The 15,454-nt window shown below is 47.9% G+C and overlaps 1 protein-coding gene across 1 annotated transcript; it reads left to right on the top strand.

The window, feature by feature from the left end:
- The first annotated feature begins 1,912 nt into the window (after positions 1-1,912).
- Positions 1,913-13,425, top strand: LOC123815033 (vomeromodulin-like). The gene is made up of 6 exons (XM_045833195.1): positions 1,913-1,967; positions 9,483-10,005; positions 10,332-10,433; positions 11,758-11,913; positions 12,822-12,906; positions 13,258-13,425. The coding sequence occupies exons 1-6, from the start codon at positions 1,913-1,915 to the stop codon at positions 13,423-13,425; spliced, it is 1,089 nt and encodes a 362-aa protein (XP_045689151.1).
- The last annotated feature ends 2,029 nt before the right edge of the window (positions 13,426-15,454 follow it).

Raw genomic sequence — 15,454 nt, 5'->3', positions numbered from 1 at the left:
CTTGGTCAGGATAAGATTTTTATTTTTTTTAAAGAAATTCTTAATGAGAAATATCTCACAGCTCTTAAAATCATGTTTTACAGAGCATTTGATATTAAAAGCAAATGCTCGCTAAAAAATCAGTATGCAAGATGATTTACCATGTAATTCCAGATTAAAATAAATTAACTCAGAATGCTGGCTGTGATTGTTGAATCACAGTTTTAAGATTATAAAAGTGTTTTTTTCTTAATATATTTTCGAAACTTTTTTTGTTGAACATGGTTGACTTTTACCAATAGGTAGAAAATGTTCTCATTTATAAATAAATATGATCTGCCATGACCAGTGTGGCTCAGTTGGTTGGGCATCATCCCACAAAGCGAAAGGTTGCTGGTTTGATTCCAGGTCTGGGTACATACCTGGGTTACAGGTTCAGTCCCAGCCCTTGGTCGGGGCAGGTACGAGAGGCAGCCAATCATTGTTTCTCTCCCTCTCATCCTCCCTTCCTTCACCTCTCTCTAAAAATAAATAAAATCTAAATAAATAATATGATTTAGCACATAGTTTGTTCCGCTTGAGCAAAAACAAGGCAAGAACACTTCTTGCCCTCATGAGGCTTATAAGAGAGATGACAAGAAACAAATCAGCCAACAAACGGACACATGACTACAAATTCCAAGAAAGACCAAAAAGGAAAACCATAGGAGTGTACTGAAAAAAAGACTGATGTAGGGGCAGCCTGGCTTAGACGGGGTACCAGGGAAGGCCTCTGGGAGGAGGTATGTGAGCTGAGACCTGCAGGATGAGTAATTTAGGCAAAATGTGAAGGAAAGAGTTCAAGCAATGAGCGCAGAATATGGAAAGGTCCTAACCTAGGTATAACCCCCCAAAACTAAAGGAAAGCCAGTCTGGCTGAACAGATTAGCGAGGGGTGTTGGGGAATGAGGACACAGGAAGGCAGGACAAACTCAAACCACACAGAGTCTCCACAGCCAGGGCAAACACTGGTGTGTGCAATGGTGAATCGGTGACAAGTGTCAAGCAAGAGAGCGACATGATCTCAATCCTGTCATACAGTTTTTTATATTTTATCCTCACCTGAGGATATTTTTTCATTGCTTTTAGAGAGAGAAAAGGAGAGAAAGAAACATCAATGTAAGAAAGAAACATCGATGTGAGAGAGAAATATCAATGTGGTAGAGAAGCAGCAATTAGTTGCCTTCTCAAACATGACCCCACAAGGGATCGGCCCGCAACCTGACTGGGAATCGAACCCGCGGCCCTTCAGTCTATGGGACAAAGCTCCAGGCAACCAAGCCACACCAGCCAGGGCTGTCATACATTTTTAAGAGGAAAAATCTTGGCCCAGACCTAAAAAGTGACAGACACCCCATAAGGGTGGCCAGGGGGTGGGGAGGGATAAGAATGTTTGTTTTATTGTGAGAAGTCAGGGGGTTTATCCCTGAGGTGTCCACACTGACCACCCCACTGGAGCCCGTCTCTCTGCCCAGTGCCCTTCTGCAAAGGGGTGAAGACAGGAGAAAGGAGGCCTGAAGATGGAGGGAACTCCCTGCCCCATGTGTGACTGTCACTTCACACTCTCAGAGCTGCTGTCCTATCTGACTCCCATAAACCCCAAGTAGGAGAGGCAGGCATGTGACATGCAGAGAAACTGAGCCTCAGAGATACTGGCTCATTCACTGGTTCATTCATTCACTTATTTGACATTCACTGCACACTAGGTGAAGACGAGGATGTACCTGCCCCAGCCCTTAAGAACCTCACGGACAAGTGGCAGAAGACAAATGGCATGTCCTGGGCCAAGGCTTTGGTTTCAGGAACATCTAGAATCCCAGCTCTGCCACTTTTGTAGAGGAGCGACTTAATCTCAATAAGCCAGTTTCTTCATCACTAAAAAGGGATGTGGGTGATGACGGTGATGCTGCCGCCGCTGCTGCTGACGGTGACAATGGGCTGTTGCGAGGGTGAGGAGCATTGCTGATTGCTCACTCGCAGTGGTTCGGTAGTTGTAAGCACTGCCTTAGAACCAAGGCTTCAGTGTGATTTTCACGGCAGGACCCTGCTCTCCATCTCAGGCAAAGCGAGATCTCCTCCATGTGAAACTCAAGGTGGCTGAATCAACAGGAAAACGCCACCAAGGTGACACCTGCTGCGATATATGAAGCTGATTTGATGCATTTATACAAGACGATGCCGACTACCAGCACTGTGCAGCCAGAGAATGGCAAACCCGCAGCAGGCGTTCGGAGGAAAAGCAGCACAAAGTGCCCATCAGACACTTAACCCTCTGGGATGAATGAAGATCACCTCCTCAGTTACTGTCCCAAGGTCACATACTGAACCAGGACTCACACGCACATGTCAGTCTGGCCTCAAAGCCTGTGCGCAGAAACTCTGCCTCTTCCTAAACTCTGATTCATCGCCTTTGCTAAAACACAAGGCTCATTGAAAAACCCATGAAAGATATATACTAAGAACTAAAAATTGACCTGGATTTTACACACAACTCCAGAGTACTCAGAAACACACAGTCTATATATGAGGCCCCTGTGAACTCCCATTACCAGCAAAGAACCGTTCTGCCACAGGACACTGAGGCAGCAGTGCTACAGAGGGCTGTGTTTATACATAAACACAGATAAAACTACAAGTGTACGTGTGCATATTCACTAAAGAAACACCCATGAAAGGTCAAAATCTTGTTGCCTCTGAACCAGGACACGCACAGCTCAGAAAGGCCTACGGTGACATCTCTACCCACAGGCCATTAAAAATTGGCACCAGCGTTATCACCAGCAACTGGGATGCCAGCAAAGCCTTGGCCAGCCTTGAAAGGACCCCCGCTTTCCAGAGTCAGAAGGTCAAATCACTTAGGATTTGACAACAAGGGAGCCCTACTGCTCAGCCTGCTAAGCCACTTTCTGAGAAACCGCTTCACGTGCTTCCTGGATTAGCAGATTCAATGGCTGCCCCGCCTCCTCAGGCTGAAGCACAGACAAAGACAAGGAACCAGGAAGCCCCAAGGGGCCATCAAAGGCTGCACCCCGGATGCGCCTTTCCCCCACTTCTGGAGCTGGGGTCATTCTTTGGGTCCAGAGAAACCATCAGTGACATCAAAAGTAAGGGCCGCACCCACTAATGGGTGTCACAAATTTCACCTAAATGATCACTCAATTTTCCTCAAATGTCCAAGAAAAATAAGACCCAGGACAGTGGGCTTTGTCTCCACTTATCAACACGTGTGAAAATGCTTGCTTCTACTCCCTGAGGAAAGGTCATCTGCCATTTGTTCTCTGTAGCTGACGTTACAACAAAGCCCAAAACAGGGCCTTTGGCAACAGGAACGGCACTGGAGGTTCGCAATACGAGGAACACAGTGGGCTGGGGGCGGGCCAGGCAGCAGCCATGCTGAGCCTGCTCCAAGGCAGGGACCCAACCAACTCCCCCACTTCAAGAGAGCAGAAGCAGACACTAACCATACGCTTTGTCAGAGTCATCTCCCTCTCCCAGGCTATGGTCTCCTAAAGCTGTGATGACACCACACAGCAGGACTGTGACAGGATGTACAAAATGACAAAAATTCCAGTGGTAGGAACTGAACAGATGACCGAGAATAGCCCTCTTCAGGAGGGGAAAGCCTGAGGCCCAGAGCATGGGCTCTGGGAGTTTACAAGCTGATAAATAAGGAACACGTGAGAGGAAGCCCAGCATAGACATTGAAATTTCTAAAACACAAATAAAAAGGGCAGCACACGTCTGAAAACATTTCACTCTCCTCCCAAAGGCACTCTGGGAAAGGAAAGTGGGCCGGGCTCAGGCCAGAGCAACCACGCTGACAAGCCCCCAGGCCTGCAGTCGTGCTGCACCCACTGCAGACGCCCTGTACGTCTCTGGTCCTCAGGCATCCATCCTTTCACTCCCAAATATTTGCACATTTGCATACTTCCTATACACACCTGATATAAAATGTCACCCAACAGGCAGACACCCTGTCCAAAGCAACCCCACGTCCTCTCCTCGGGTCCCCACACTAGTTTGGTCGCTCAGTGCTGAGTGCCAACTATGGACACAGTGCTGCACCTTTAGTGAAGGGCTCTCAGTGAGTGGGCATCTGTGGCCTCACAGACAGCTCTACTCTGCCATTCAACCACGGCTGCACAACTCAGAGATAACAGGCCTGTAAAGGTTGAAATCAGGGAGGGGACAGTACCTGGCCAGCATGCCCCCTCTGAAAAAGTGCCAGGCACCATGAACATTTCTCACAGAGACACAGACAAATGTCACAACCATTAGCAGGTACCCATCTTGGAAATCAGCCTGTAGCACGTCACCCTTATCAGCACACTTGAATCACATGTCTTCATGTCTGATGACTTTCCAAGACACACTGGTCTATAAAAGTAGGATGTGGTTTTCCACCTGACAGATCCAGACAACAGCAGGAGGAGAGGTGGCTTCTGAAAACGTGCACCCATCAACACCGACTCATCTACACCCGGCAAGGTAAGAGCTCACTGAATCAAATTCATGAAAGAACAGGTCAAAATTTGGAGCTGGAAACAAGCATAGGAGATTCATCAAAGCACAACAGTAGGGTTTGCATTTGGAATCTCTTCAGCCAGGCCCCTTCCTGGCTGAAATGCACGCAGCACTCTGCCTAGCACGCCAGCTGTCACAACTGACGGCTGTGCCTCTGCTTTTAGAATATGGGGATTTGTGACTGGGATTCTCAAAGGGTCCCACTGAAGACAGTGTCTACCAATATTGCCACCAACTCAGTCACAGGCACAGAATTGCCTTATTTTTCCTCACAGGATACTTACATGTCACCTGAGACAGTAAATGCCAGTTTCTCACAGATGAGCACAAAATTAGTGAATAATGAGAATGTGACGATTTTTTTTCCATAAAGCCTAATTTGTTCAATGTGAAGGATTGTTACTGGCTTCCCATTATGTCCTTCCCAACATTTCTGCAAGAGGGGCTCTTTGGTGACGCTGATGAATGACAGGCAGCCTGGTGTGGTCAGCGCCTACCTACCCACAGCAAGAACAAAGGTTGACAAGGCCAATTTTATAAAATTCATCTGGAGGAAAAAATCCAAACAGAGAAGAACTCCAGAGACTACTTGCTCCACTGAGGGAAAAGGCCCTGAGACACAAGCCTCCATGTCACCCAAAGCGCTAGAGACAGACGGACTTTGAGAGGCACAGGAAGGGAGGACTCTGACAGTCAGGAAAGGAGTGACTTCCACTGAGTCACAGAGTTGAGCTCAGAGTCAGATGGGCTTTCCTGCCCGGGAGAGAAGCCAGCTCTGTGCCTTTGCTGGAAAGGGGAGTAATAGCACTACCGAGGGCCGGGACTTGCTGGGAGGATTATATAAGACATTACAGATGTTTGCACCCTGACCAGTACTCAGTAAGTGTATATGCATGGACACACCCAACCAACAGAGGTGGATTTGACACTCACACATTTACACAAGCGCTCCAGTTATGGCTGCTCAACCCCAGCCGAGGGAAAAAGGCCGCATGGCCGGGGGTCAGTAGGACCACACATGGCCTTGCACACAGAAGGGGCCACAGCAGGTGGATGGCCTGGTTAACACAATCATTCACTTCATACACAGGGAGCCCACTTTGTGCCAGATACTAGTGCAATAGTGTGAACTGGCTAATGCCACCATTGAACCATGCCAGTGCTTTCCCAAAACAGAATGATGGTCCTTAGAAAGACAGAGTAGACCTGAGCTGCTTACACAGGGAGGTAACTCTGGCCTCTACACACTGAGTTAAAATGACAGGACAGCCCAATAACCAAAAAGGTGGCAGGTGCCAAGCCCAGGAATGGCTGATTGGGTGGCTTAATCCTGACCAGACAAAACTACCAGGGGGCTGGACAATGGGCACAGGCAAGCATAACTGCCTGCTCTACACAAGTTTCACCACCTGCTTAATGGGGACATGGGCTCCCCTCAGGGAATGTGCAGACAGTTTAAAGCAGCTGATAACCATTCATACTCCACAAAGGAATGGGCCCTTGATAAGCTCACACCAACAAAGAAACCGCTATATATTGCCTGACCTGAAACAGGGAGAGACCTTGACCACCACTTGTAGTTGGATCACTCAACACTGTCTAGTTCCCCAGAGGTGACTCAGACCACTTCAAGGATGTTTAACTCAAAGACTGGCAAGAGAATGTGGGACCCTTCAGGGAAAGGTGTGGCCTGAACTCAAAGGGGGCCACCAGCCCATACACACCTTTATGCAAAGGTCAAATAGAAGTCAATGGAAGCCCTTCTCAAGACACTGACTGCCATGGGCTGAAACATTGTCCCTTGAATACACTATGCAAACTACAATATCTACCATGTGAATGGCACCCTCCTACAACAGCTAGGACCTTGCATGTACATCCAGTACAAACATACTGGCAGCCCTCTGGTCCACTGGGAATGTGGTGTCTGACGAAGCCCTCCCTCCTTTACAGATATCAGCTGCCAAGATGCTGACCCTCTGGGCCCTGGTCACCACACTGGCTGTCCAGGCAGCAGCAGTTGACCCGCTGAGCCTTCCTTCTGGGTTGCCAAATCTTTCTGGAAGAAGACCCATTCTACAATCTGGACAGTTCTTCAGATATCCCCCAATTGTAGGAAGCTCTTCCTTTAGACAACGCCCACCTGTAACACCCCCCGTGGCTAACCACCCCATGTCCAGCAGCAAACTCAATGACTGTAAGTAAGACCTGTTCTACTTATACACCTTTAACTTCCACACCCCTCACATGTGCTTCTCATTTCCAAGACTAAAGGCTAGTTATTGCTTCTGAACAAATTGTTCTCAAAAAGGAGGTGGTATCAGAGTCACTTCAAAAGCTTCTTAACAGAAGAGCTGCCTGGCGCACTCCCAGACCTTCTGCTGTAGCAGTACCACAGAAGTACCGGTCTTCTCTTTTCATGTTTTATTTATTGATCTTACAGAGAGAGAGAAAGGGGGAGAAAGAGAGAGACAGAAACATCGATTTCTTATTCCACATATTTACGCATTCATTGATTGATTCTTGTATGTGTGCTGACCAGGTACTGAACCCTCCACCATGACATATCAGGATGACACCCTAACCAACTGAACTCCCCTGTCAGGGCAGTATTGGTTTTCTAGTAAGATCAAGATGATGCTGAGGCTGCTTCTCATAGTCCACATACTGGGTATAGCACACGTCAAAGCAAGCCTGGAGAAGGAAGCTCTTGGATCCAGCAAATTCTGGTTGCCTGCCTTTTATATGATTATCACCTGGACACTGTACCAGGAAATCGCAGCTTCTCAATACTGAGCTCCAGAGCTCAGCCCAGACACCCACAGGTGTTTAAAGCACCAACCTGGTTGACCAGGAGCCAGAAAATAAGAAATCCAGGGCCACTCTGAAAAGCCTGGACTAGACTGGTGCTCCCTAATCTCCCTTCTCAGGAGATGTGGAATTCTGTCCCCCCAGAATTTCCCAGAGCAAGAGGGCAAAGGAGTCAGGAATTGTAATACTTCTCAAATGAGTGACTCAGTGAGGGGAATAAGAAGGGAATAGGACTCATCAGTAAGCAAAGACCAGCAAAAAGCCCACATGGCTCCTCTTAATGGCCCTGAAGCTGGGGCCTAGGTTGGCCTTCCAGCATGACAGGACAGGGTGACAGAGGGAAACTTGGCACCTGCCTGCTGACTGCAGTGCCCAGCCTCACAGCTCCCTGCCACTGCACTACCTCAGGAACATCTGCTCCACTCCTCCAACCATCCCCCCTTATTACAGATTACTTCACATATACAGAAAAGCTCAGACAGTTGTGCAGAGGACAGCTGTGTGTCCATCAAGCAGTGTCTGGTGGTGGCAGCAGTGAATTTCATTGTCAAACATACAAAAACCGAAAAGGTATACAGAGCAAACACCTTTGTAACCAACATCTACATTAAGAATAAAACCAAGAATAGGGCTGCTGATGGCCCCAAGGCTCCTACTGGGCTAGATCTCCTTCCTACCCCCCCATCCCTCCCGACCAAAGGAAGCTTCCAGCCTGATCATTCCTCCCTTGCCAGTTCTTTATCATTATGTTATACAGCTACTCATTCTAAAAATCCCCACTCTGTGTTATAAAGTTTCTCAAAAGGTAGCCTGCTTGCATTTGCTCTCATACTCATGCTTGTGATGTGATTAATCCATGAGAAACTTGTGTCCCTTTCACTGTATTACTCTACCTGATGAATCCTTCACGATTTACACATCAACTTTGCTTCTTGCAGTTGTATGCTACTCTAAGCAATGTTGACCTAAACACTCTTGTGTGGGTCTCCAGGTTCACATATGCAAGACATTGTCTAAGACATATGGGGGATGGAGGTGTGTCCACATCACCCTAACAGGCAAGGGTCCTCCAGACTGAGGAGCCCTCAGGAAGGCTTCCTGAGGGCACAGGAAGCCTTCCTGAGGGCACAGGAAGCAGTGGGCAAGCTCCACAGGCCAGGGCCCAGCAGCTGGACAGGGGCTGATACCAGCACACTTCTTTCTCCTGCTACTCTACTGGGCCAAGAATCTTGTCCCTCTGCCCAGTTCACTTTCTTGCTAGGCAGCCAAGGCTGTCCACCCTCCAGATGTGACAGCTCTTCTGAGCAGCATGACAGGATAAAACCCTGTGACTTCACAGCTCTGCTACTTGGCTCTTGACCACCCTTACCTCCCCTCACCACCATCTTCTGAAGTCCCAGTTCTCCCTGACTTGCTTCTCTCCAGTGTGGAGGCAAACCCATGGTTAGCACCTGCTCCACCCCCACCATAACAGTGCTGCAGGAGGATGAGAGCTGATGCAGGAGGTCCAGCAGAGGGAGTGTGTCAACATGCAGGACCTCCCAAGGACACACAAGGGCAAAATGAGGCCTGCAGAAGGGAAGGGACTTGCACAGACTCACCCAGGTGGACACCAGGAAACTCCAGAACTGTCAGCTCCACCAACACTCCCCTCACCTACTTCCTCACTCATTTCATCCAGCACCCAGTACCCACACTGTAGGTCCCATCACACACGCATGGATGGCTGCAGAGACTGGGGCTTAGGAAACAGAACACCCTGCCTCAGGTCACTTGGTCTTCGAGAGGCAGAGCCAGGCCTAGGTTATATTCTAGGCTACTGGGCTCAAAAGCTAAACAGGGTCCTTTCATTCCATGCCCAAGTCACTTCAGAGTAACATACTCACACCAGGCCAGCCTCAGGAATGTGCTAACAAATGTTAACTCTTAACAGGGACTAGTATATTTCTAGGTGGCCAGGCCATCCTCCAGGTGGGCAGAGCAGGGATTGGATTGGTGTGTCTAGAAGGCAGGATGGACAGTGCCTATGGGCCCCCAACCCTTCAGTGCCGGCTCTCCAGCTGGGAAGGCTCCTCTGGCTGAACCAGCTGGGCAGCTAATGGTAAGAACGTGTCTCTTTACCATTTCAGATCTGAACAGCACCCTGCCCCCCCAGATTGAGGAGATGCTCAAGTGTGCAGAGGTGGATCTGGCCGGTTTGCTTGGGACACTGTTAGAAACAGTGTCCAACTTGGACTTGCTGTCTCTGTTAGACCTCACTTCCCCACTCAATATCCTCGGTGGTGGTGGCCAGAGTGGTCCCCCAGACAAGGGGACCAGCAGCGAGTCCTCAAATCTCCCATTGCCATCACTCTCCAAAGCCACTGATGCTGTTGGTAACCTGATACCCTTGGCCCAGGGGGTCTTGGGAGGCCTACTACCCAATGGTGCAAAGAGGGATCCTGCAAGGAAAGCTGGCTCTTCTCTTCTCTCTAATCTCCCCCTGAGTGGTGTGCTCAACCAAGTCAGTGAACCCCTGAGTGGTGTGCTCAACACAGTGGGCGGGCTCACAGAATCCACTGAGGGCATACTGAATAGTGTGGTGCCAGGTGGTGTCACTGATGCACTCTCAGGCCTGCTCAGAGGTGTGAACCTGAAGGATCTCCTGCTAGGGTAAGTGCTTCCTTGACCCTAAGGTATGGCACATGAGAAAGCTTAAGATCGGGATACTCAAGTTCATCTTCCCATAATGGATCCCATGGACAGAGACAACCACATTTTCACAAAGCAATATTCCAGCTCTGGGCTAAAACTCTGCCCTTTGTGGGGTAATGAGAGCAAGATTTCCTGAGTTTAAGAACTGGGTGGGTAACAGGACTGGGGAATCCAGGGAATGGATGGGTTGGTAGATTGTTAACTGACTGCTTCAAGGGTATTTCTCCTGCAGCTCAGGCTGAGTCCTTGAGCCAGAACTGACTGTGGATGCTGTCACTTTGCAGATTAGAGGTTCAAAAAGCAACGGTGGACGACATGATGTCAGCGATGACGGACAATGAGATCCTTGTCCAAGCCCAGACTACTGCCTTCATTGGTGGAAAAGGGTGAGACTGTCTCCTAGTCAGTCAGTGGGTTGGCCTGGACCAGGCCCTTCATATCCAGTGTTCAAGGGCCAGGCAGAGACAGCACAGAGTAAGGCGGGATGTCTGAGGTTGGGGCAGATTAGGCACCAGGCACAGTAGTCCCCCTCCCCAGCCCACAGGACCAAGGCAGGACAATGACCCCATAAAAGCTCCACCCTCAAAGAGTGTTAGCCAATCAGAAAATCACATTTCCTTGTGAAATATGCACATTTATACAGATGGCCAACACAGAGAGAAACAGCTTAGTGCATCTTGTACTGATAACACTGGAATTTCGGGAAGTACACCTTCCAGATAACCTGCACTCTCTAAGGAGAATCAGCCCACAGTTACACACACGGTCCTAGGCAGCTGGCAGAGACAAACATGTTTAACAGCACTCAGGAAGCTAACAAAGTAAACGTGTGCATGCACACATTCACTCACCCACCTAACAGGTAGTTAATAAATGCTACTCCATACCAGGTGCCATGCTGGGCACAGAGGGACGACTAGAAGTGCTCCCTGCCAGTGAGAGTCAACATGTGGGGGAAGAACAGGTTAACATATAAGCCCAGGGCACACAGGAAGACAGGAGAGGGCAGGAGTCCACACTGGGAAGAAGAAGACTTCTTGCACTAACACACACAGCACAGATACCTCACTGACCCAGCTCCACCCAGGCACTTAACTGAGGCACTCTCACCTTCCTGAAACCTCTTGATGACCTCATCAGAAAAGTAGCCCTGTCTCAAGATTAGAAAACCAAATCAGACCAGCAAACCTGTTACAAACCTTGCTCACAGTCACACAGCTGAGATATGGTAGGGAAAGCCTTTGAATCCAGGCATTCTGCCTCCAGAACCCATGTCTGTGACCAATACAACTAGCAGTGGCAGGAAGAGCCATTTGTCTTCTCCAGAACATTCAGTGCTAATGAGACCTGGTTCTGGTATACAGAGGGTCTTTCTTATGCTGTCACCCACACAACAGACAGCCCAGGTGCTAGGCACAAATGTGAACCTGTGATGGGCATCTAGATACAAGGCAGCCTGGTGCCTCTGGCAAAAGACTTCCTGAAGTTTGGCCAAGAGAGGGATTTGTCAGTGTTTAATGCAATGCCTGCCATGAACCAGGCTCTGAATCCCGTGTACAGGGCACTGGCCTGCTCATTGGGAAGCACCAAGCTTTCCCCGTCTCCAAAACCTGAACAAACCCATGAGGCTCACTCCCCAAACACACACCTCTTTGGCTGAGCAATATCCTGCAGCCAGGTCTGGTTTCACCTGTGTCTTGTTGTCCACAGCCTAGTAGGACCTGTTATCAGCCTCCTGGGATTTCAGGTGAATGGGGACATGACTCTGAAAATTGGGATTTCCATAAACAGCACCCAATGTGTCAACCTCCAAGTCAAGGAGAAGGACATCAAGGTCAACAAAGTGTACCTTCAGTTGGTGAAGACGTACGTGAGACCATTTTTCTCCTTTTCTGGATCAATGGGCCAGTGTGCCGGAAGGTCCCCACTTGGTACACAGGGCGGTACCCTCATAGATCAGCTCAGTCAACCCAATGGTTTCAATGATCAATCAACAGAGGCCCAGAGAGGGGTCTCTGCTAGGGAGCAGCCTACTATATTTCAGAACAGCTTTTCTCCACTCAGCCTGCATCCTACCTACTAAGCACACTTCTATTTTGTTCTAGTTTTTTTGCATAAGCAATGCATTCACCTAGATCAAAACTGAAAAGATATAAAAAGCCATACAGTGAAGTCTCCCATCCACCATGTATACCAGCTGGCTAATTATATTCCCCAGAAGCAACCAATGAATCCAGTCCTTCTTTTTGACTTTTAGAGATATTACCTGCATAGGCAACTAATATGTGTGTACATCCACGAACAGAGAAATGGGTAGAAATTATGTAATATCTACACTCCAATCATTTCACATTAAAAAATTCCTTGGAATCAGTTGCATCAGTAAATAGCTTCTTATGTTATTTCTACCTATACTTCTTTTATGAAGATGCACTATAATTTATTTAACCGGTCCCTTAACAAAGAATAGTTGCTTTGTACCCTATGCTGATATGTAAGGTCTCACACAAGTGTGCTCCCAGAGGTGCACAGTATCTGAAGGATAAATTCCTCCATGTGGGAACGCTGGTCGGATGCCCGGCTTTGCTAATTTTCCCAGGTATCCCTGCATCTTCCTTCATGACTAAAACCGAAGGTGAAAGGACTCAGGTGGTTGCAAAATTTAAGCAGCAGGACATCATGCAGCTGTATCATCAATGGATGGGTTATCACCAATGTTTGGGTGAAATCCAAAAATGCAAAATCATGCAACTCTCTGCCTGTATCTTTCTCAGGGTCACAGATGTTTTGCCTCTCCCTGTCCCTCTGCCCTTGGATGATGTCATTTCTCAATTGCTGACAGTTAAATTGCAAGAAAACGTAAGTCATAGAAAGGGGAGGGTACCATCAAAAAAATCTGTCATTGGGTGGAAGACAGGAAGAAGCCCTTTCTTCAGATATGGCCTAAGGCTGGGAGAGACATGAACAGGACACTTTGGCCTTCAGGAGTCCAGAGGCTAGGGAATGCAACATCCCCTCTGGCCCAAAAGACCCCAGCAGTAGGATAGGACAGTGCCTCCAGCTGGGGGCAGGGGGAAGGAGAGAATGAGTTCTGCCACAAAGGAGGCCCAGAAGTAGAAGAGGAAGAAGGACAGGAGGACAGGGGAGGAGGAGAAGAGGAGGTGGCCTGCTGTGTTTCCTCTGCAAACCTAACTGGTGGTTCATTCACAGTTGGAAGAAGCAAAATCATGTGACATTGATCTCAGTGATTTCACCGAATGCAAAAACTGTGAGTACAGACACACAACCTCCCAGGGGCTGCCCAAGTCAATGCAGGGGGGTGGACAACCCTCCCTAGGAATCCCATTGGGTGATAGACAGAAGAGGATGGGCCTGTGAGCTGCAAGCATCCAACAAACTCCTCAGCACCCTCAGGGAAGAGAATGTGGCAGTTTACCTGCTTCTCCAAATTACTGTAACTCATTATCCAGGGCATAACAGGACAAAAGCCCCTTAGGAGTCTCGGTGGTAGTGTCCCAGGTCCAGATGGTCTGCAAAGCGCATGCGTGCATGGAGCCTGAGCAAGGAGCGGTCCCAGTGCCTCACACCAGGGATGCTGAGAGGCAGAGATTCCCTGCAGTGTCCCAAACACATCCAGAAGAAAGAGATAATAGGAATTGTTGGGAGGGTGGCACCAAGACAGCCAAAGCAGGAAATTGGTGACATTTCCCAAGTTCCAGAGTAGAAAAAATAAAGATTCTAGGCAACAAACTTTTTCCTCCTCTTGGAGGTTTTCATTCTTTAAAAACTTAAAAGAGCCCTGGCTGGTGTGGCTCAGTGGATTGAGTGCCAGCCTGTGAACCAAAGGATTACTGGTTCGATTACCAGTCAGGGCACATGCCTGGGTTGCAGGCCAGGTCCCCAGTAGGGGACGCACAAGAGGCAACTACACATTGATGTTTCTCTCCTTCTCTCCCCTGTCTAAAAATAAATAAAACATTTTTTAAAAACTTAAAAGAATTAGATGTCTATTTAAAATTTTCACCAGAAAAACAGTAAATGGTGAAGGTGGAACTAGGGAAGACATACGAGAGAGTAAAATAATTTAAAATCCCTATCACCCTTAGATGTTCCATTCCTTTCTTTTTTAGAAGATTTTATTTATTTCTTTTTAGAGAGGGGAAGGGAGCGAGAAAGAGAGAGAAAGATCCATTGAGAGAGAAACATCTATTAGTTGCCTCTCACACACATCCCAATCAGGGACAGAACCCATAACCCAGGGAAGGGTCCTGACTGGGGATGAAACAGGTAACCTTTTGCTCTGTGGGGTGATGCCCAACAAACTGAACCACACAGGTCAGGGCTACATGTTCCATTCTTAATAAACATGCTTAATGAGTATGGTTTCAGACCAACAACAAAAAAGTCTATTTCTTTCATGTTGGCTCAAAATCAGAAGTTGTACAGTCCCATGTTTACATAAGCCCCAAAGAGTCCCATATCTGTGGCCAAATGAATTACCAGAGTGGAGAGTGTCATAAAATCAGCCTTTGCCTCAGTGTTGGTTTCCTACCTCCTGCTCTTACACTCCACAGCTCTGAGTGTCTTGGACACATCACTTAGCCTCTCTAAGTCAGCCTTGAGGCAAGGACTTGGATCAGAGGAATGCCAACTATATTTCAGCTACAAATGACAGAAAGCAAAACAAAAGCTGGTTTAAAGCAACAGCAACAACAAAATGGTAGTTCCCAAACATCCAGATATGGTGTTAGGTTCAGCAGTGGCTTGATTCTGGGCCCAAAGGACGACACCAGAATCCATCTCTGGGCTCTGCCGCTTCTGGATAGGCTCTATTTGGGCTCCACATGGAGGTCCCCTCACCCACCAGGAGCTTCAACCATCCATTCATTTCTGGATGGATTGAGCTCAACTGACAATCATCCAGATACAACCTCTGGGGCTCCCCTGGCTGATTTGTTCCCTACCTCCCCCTTAGGGCAAGTGCTGTGGTCAGGGAGACCAGTGTGCTGGCTGGTGCAGCCTGTGCCTGCAGCCATATTACACATTAGGAGTATAATCAGTTATGTTTTATCTCCCCACAGAGAGACCTTCAGGCAGCAATCTAACACCTGATGCCCAAGAATTGTCGGGAATGAAAGCACTCTGAAAGTTCTCTGAAGAAATATTGAGTCAAGGGCATCCTTGTGATTAAGGAACCAAGTTGAATAGTATTCTGAAAATGTCAACTGTCCTTTAAAATTTCACCAATGTTACCTTGAATTAACAAGTGTGAGAAAATGAAGAATAGGGATGTTTGGCATTTTGTAATCATCTCTTTAATAATTATCCTGTTTTCATGCAGAAAATGACTCATGCGTCTTCAATTCATACAAAATAAGAGTTTCTTAGTATGCTCATGATAAGTAAA

Source organism: Phyllostomus hastatus, unplaced genomic scaffold, assembly GCF_019186645.2.
Source record: "Phyllostomus hastatus isolate PE091 unplaced genomic scaffold, TTU_PhHast_1.1 phas_contig_17, whole genome shotgun sequence".
Lineage (NCBI taxonomy): Eukaryota > Metazoa > Chordata > Mammalia > Chiroptera > Phyllostomidae > Phyllostomus > Phyllostomus hastatus.
This window is presented reverse-complemented; position numbering and strand designations above follow the sequence as displayed.